General features: G+C 47.0%; 1 protein-coding gene across 1 annotated transcript; it reads left to right on the forward strand.

Moving 5' to 3' along the window:
- Positions 1-1,966: 1,966 nt before the first annotated feature.
- On the forward strand, positions 1,967-2,983 carry LOC307052544 (protein FAM50A-like; the record flags this gene model as incomplete). The annotated part of the gene is made up of 1 exon (XM_079703508.1): positions 1,967-2,983. The coding sequence occupies one exon, from the start codon at positions 1,967-1,969 to the stop codon at positions 2,981-2,983; it is 1,017 nt and encodes a 338-aa protein (XP_079559634.1).
- Between the last annotated feature and the right edge of the window lie 911 nt (positions 2,984-3,894).

Raw genomic sequence — 3,894 nt, forward strand, 5'->3', positions numbered from 1 at the left:
AGGTGATTGTTGCAGTTTTGGACATGTTGAGTTGTGATACCGGTAGAGTATCCAAGTAGAACTGTCCAGGAAGAGTGTGAGGTGTGAAAAGAAAAAGGACTAAGAACAGAAATCTACCTAACACTAACTCTTAAAGGATAGGAAGAGGAAGAAGAGGCAGTAAAGTGATCAGAGTTGAGGTAGCCAGAGCTCTAGGAGGAGAACTCATAGAATCTAGGGGTGAGAAGAGCATCAAGAGGGAGGGAATAGTTAAACAGAACGAATAAAAGGCCTGAGTTTCAAGGAGGGAGTAGTTAATAACGGGTCAAGTAAGATTCGGTAGTGAGGGGTCATAAGTGACCTTGGCCTGGTCAGGGGTTGGAAACCATACTGGAGAAAGTCAAGGTGTAAATGGCATGTTAGAATGTTGAAAGTGAGGGTAGAGTATTATTTTGGGGAACTTGATGTGAAGGGAAGCAGAGAGAGAAGATAATATCTAGAAGGGCATATGAGGTTGGAGAGGGGGTGATTAAAGATGTGGTAGACTGTACATGTTTACATTTGAAGGAAAGAGACCAAAAGGAGAAGTAAGAAAGATAGGCAAAACAGAATATGACTTCCAGGAGACAGGAGGGAATGGGGCAGAGCACAGGTTCTTCTAAGAAGGAAAGAGAATAAGGATGTGTTCTGTCACACAGCAAATAATTACACACTGTTTAAGACATGCTATGAAGTACGTACAAAGTGATGAGAGGTTATAAAGGAGAGAGCTACTAAATCTTTGTCTGTGGTATCTGGAAGACTTCATCCATTTGATGAAGTTCATTTTGATCCAATACAACTGACTGCCTATCTGTGTAGCCTGAACACGCAGGGAACCACAGACATGAGCTTTGTCACTTCATTGTCCTTGGGATCAAGGATGTTGTATACTTGATGCATTTTTTTAGGCACTTACTCTACTACATTAAAATGTGGCAGGTGGTACAGAAAAGAAATCTTGCCAACTTTATACTTTTTCCATATCTCTATACACCGTTCCATGAGAATAGTCTCAGTTCGTCGGCAGGGTTACCCTGTGAATCGAGAAGTTTCTCTTGCAATGCCTCCCAGCCTTTTTATACATCATGACATACAGGGAAAAAAAGGATAGTATTTATCCTGCACACTGGTGTGAACAACTTCTCACAACTGGTACCAGGGGCTCCTGCCTGACTGCTAGCCTAAGGGCTTCAATATCTTGAACACACCTGAACACACTTATAACTCATTTGATGTGCAGTGGCATACCGATTGAGATCTCTGCTCAGTTCTCCCACACTTTAAAGTGTGGTGCATTCTTCCACACTTAAAATTTTTTTCAGTTTCTGCTATATGATAAAAGACTTTTCCCTCCTACCATTAAAATCCTTACCCAAACTATTCAGTGTGTAACATGGAAGGGTGCTTATATGCTAAAAATCTCATGGTTTGCTATTTCCTTACATATCTCCTTCATAAATGTATATAATATCTTAAAGAACCATATACATTCAAATATATTTTATAGGTCTCTAAATTATCTCATTGTGAAGTTTCTGTTTCTCACTATATCAAATCTGATACAGGTGTCATAGCTTATTCTTTGACTTTTTTTCTTTCAGAAACTATAGTTTATTTCTTTCACAAGTTAGAGTGGTATAATGCTGGGAGGAAATATGTTCATTATATCAGACATTATACTGCAGTGTATACTTACTATACTTAAGTTTATTAATATATTTAAGTTAATACATTAATAAAATCATTCATATATCCTAGTAGGAAATAAGTTTTCTTTGTTTTTTAATTTCCTAAATGCATTTTAGGCCAGTCTTCCATGGACAGAAGCTTTTATTAAATGTTATTTTTGTAATTAAAAAAAATTCTCGAGTTCACTGCACGGCCGCCTCCACAGCCGCCGCAGCCCGTGAGACTCGGCCAGACTGCTGTCGCTGTCGCCGCCGCCATGGCTCAGTACAAGGGTGCCGCGAGCGAGGCGGGCCGCGCCATGCACCTGATGAAGAAGCGGGAGCAGCAGCGTGAGCAGATGGAGCAGATGAAGCAGAGGATCGCGGAGGAGAACATAATGAAATCCAACATCGACAAGAAGTTCTCTGCGCACTACGATGCCGTGGAGGCGGAGCTCAAGTCCAGCACCGTGGGTCTTGTGACCCTGAACGACATGAAGGCTAAACAGGAGGCCCTGGTGAAGGAGCGGGAGAAGCAGCTGGCCAAGAAGGAGCAGTCGAAGGAGCTGCAGCTGAAGCTGGAGAAGCTGCGAGAGAAGGAGCGCAAGAAGGAGGCCAAGCGGAAGATCTCCAGCCTGTCCTTCATCCTGGAGGAAGAGGACGAGGCAGGCGACGAGGAGGAGGAGGCGACCATGGACGACGACGAGCTGGAGAGGGAAGAGATCACCACAAAGAAGAGGAAACTGGGGAGGAACCCAGATGTGGACACGAGCTTCTCGCCTGACCGAGACCGGGAGGAGGAGGAGAATCGCCTGCGGGAGGAGCTGCGGCAGGAGTGGGAAGCCAAGCAGGAGAAGATCAAGAGCGAGGAGATCGAGATCACCTTCAGTTACTGGGATGGCTCTGGGCACCGGCGTACAGTCAAGATGAAGAAGGGCAACACGATGCAGCAGTTCCTGCAGAAGGCCCTCGAGATCCTGCGCAAAGACTTCAGCGAGCTCAGGTCGGCAGGGGTGGAGCAGCTCATGTACATCAAGGACCTAATCATACCCCACCACCACAGCTTCTATGACTTCATCGTCACCAAGGCGCGAGGGAAGAGCGGGCCCCTCTTCAATTTCGACGTTCAGGATGATGTGCGGCTGCTCAGCGACGCCACCGTGGAGAAGGACGAGTCACACGCGGGCAAGGTGGTGCTGCGGAGCTGGTATGAGAAGAACAAGCACGTCTTCCCCGCCAGCCGCTGGGAGCCCTACGACCCTGAGAAGAAGTGGGACAAGTACACGATCCGGTGATGTGGCAGCAGCGCGGCCCCCGCCTCTTCGGCTCCCTGCGGACCCAGGATTCCGGGCGCCCAGCTCCCCGCTCCCGAGACATGACGGGGCCTGCTCAGCCCCTGCCCCTGGCGCTGTTGTTTACCGCCTTTTTCTTTTACGACAGAGATATACGCGTCAGAGCTGGAGCACCTGTTGTGCGTTTTTTTTTTTTAATTGGAATATAATTGCTTAACAATGGTGTGTTGATTTCTGCTTTGTGGCGGGGTGAGTCAGTTATACATGTGCACGTGTTCCCATGTCCCCTCCCTCTTGCGTCTCCCCCCCGCCCTCCCTATCCCACCCCTCCAGGCGGTCACGGGGCACCGAGCTGATCTCCCTGTGTGATGCGGCTGCTTCCCACTGGCTATCTACCTTACGTTTGGTAGTGTATATATGTCCATGCCTCTCTTTCGCTTTGTCGCAGCTTGCCCTTCCCCCTCCCCGTGTCCTCAGGTCCATTCTCTAGTGGGTCTGTGTCTTTGTTCCTGTCTTGCCCCTGTGTTCTTCATGGCATTTTTTTTCTTGAATTCCATGTATATGTGTCGGCATGCGGTGTTTGTCTTTCTCTTTCTGACTTGCTTCACTCTGTGTGACGGACTCTGGGTCCATCCACCTCGTTGCAGGTAGCTCAGTTATGTTTCTTTTTATGGCTGAGTGGTGTTCCATTGTATATATGTGCCACATCTTTGTCCATTCATCCAATGATGGACAGTTGGGTTGTTTCCATCTCTGGGCTGTTGTAAATAGGGCTGCTATGAACATTTTGGTACATGACTCTTTTTGAATTGTGGTTTTCTCGGGGTATATGCCCAGTAGTGGGATTGCTGGGTCATATGGTAGTTCTATTTGTAGTTTTTTAAGGAGCCTCCATGCTGTTCTCCATAGTGGCT

Source organism: Hyperoodon ampullatus, assembly GCF_949752795.1.
Source record: "Hyperoodon ampullatus genome assembly, chromosome: 4".
In the NCBI taxonomy this organism is placed as follows: Eukaryota; Metazoa; Chordata; class Mammalia; order Artiodactyla; family Ziphiidae; genus Hyperoodon; species Hyperoodon ampullatus.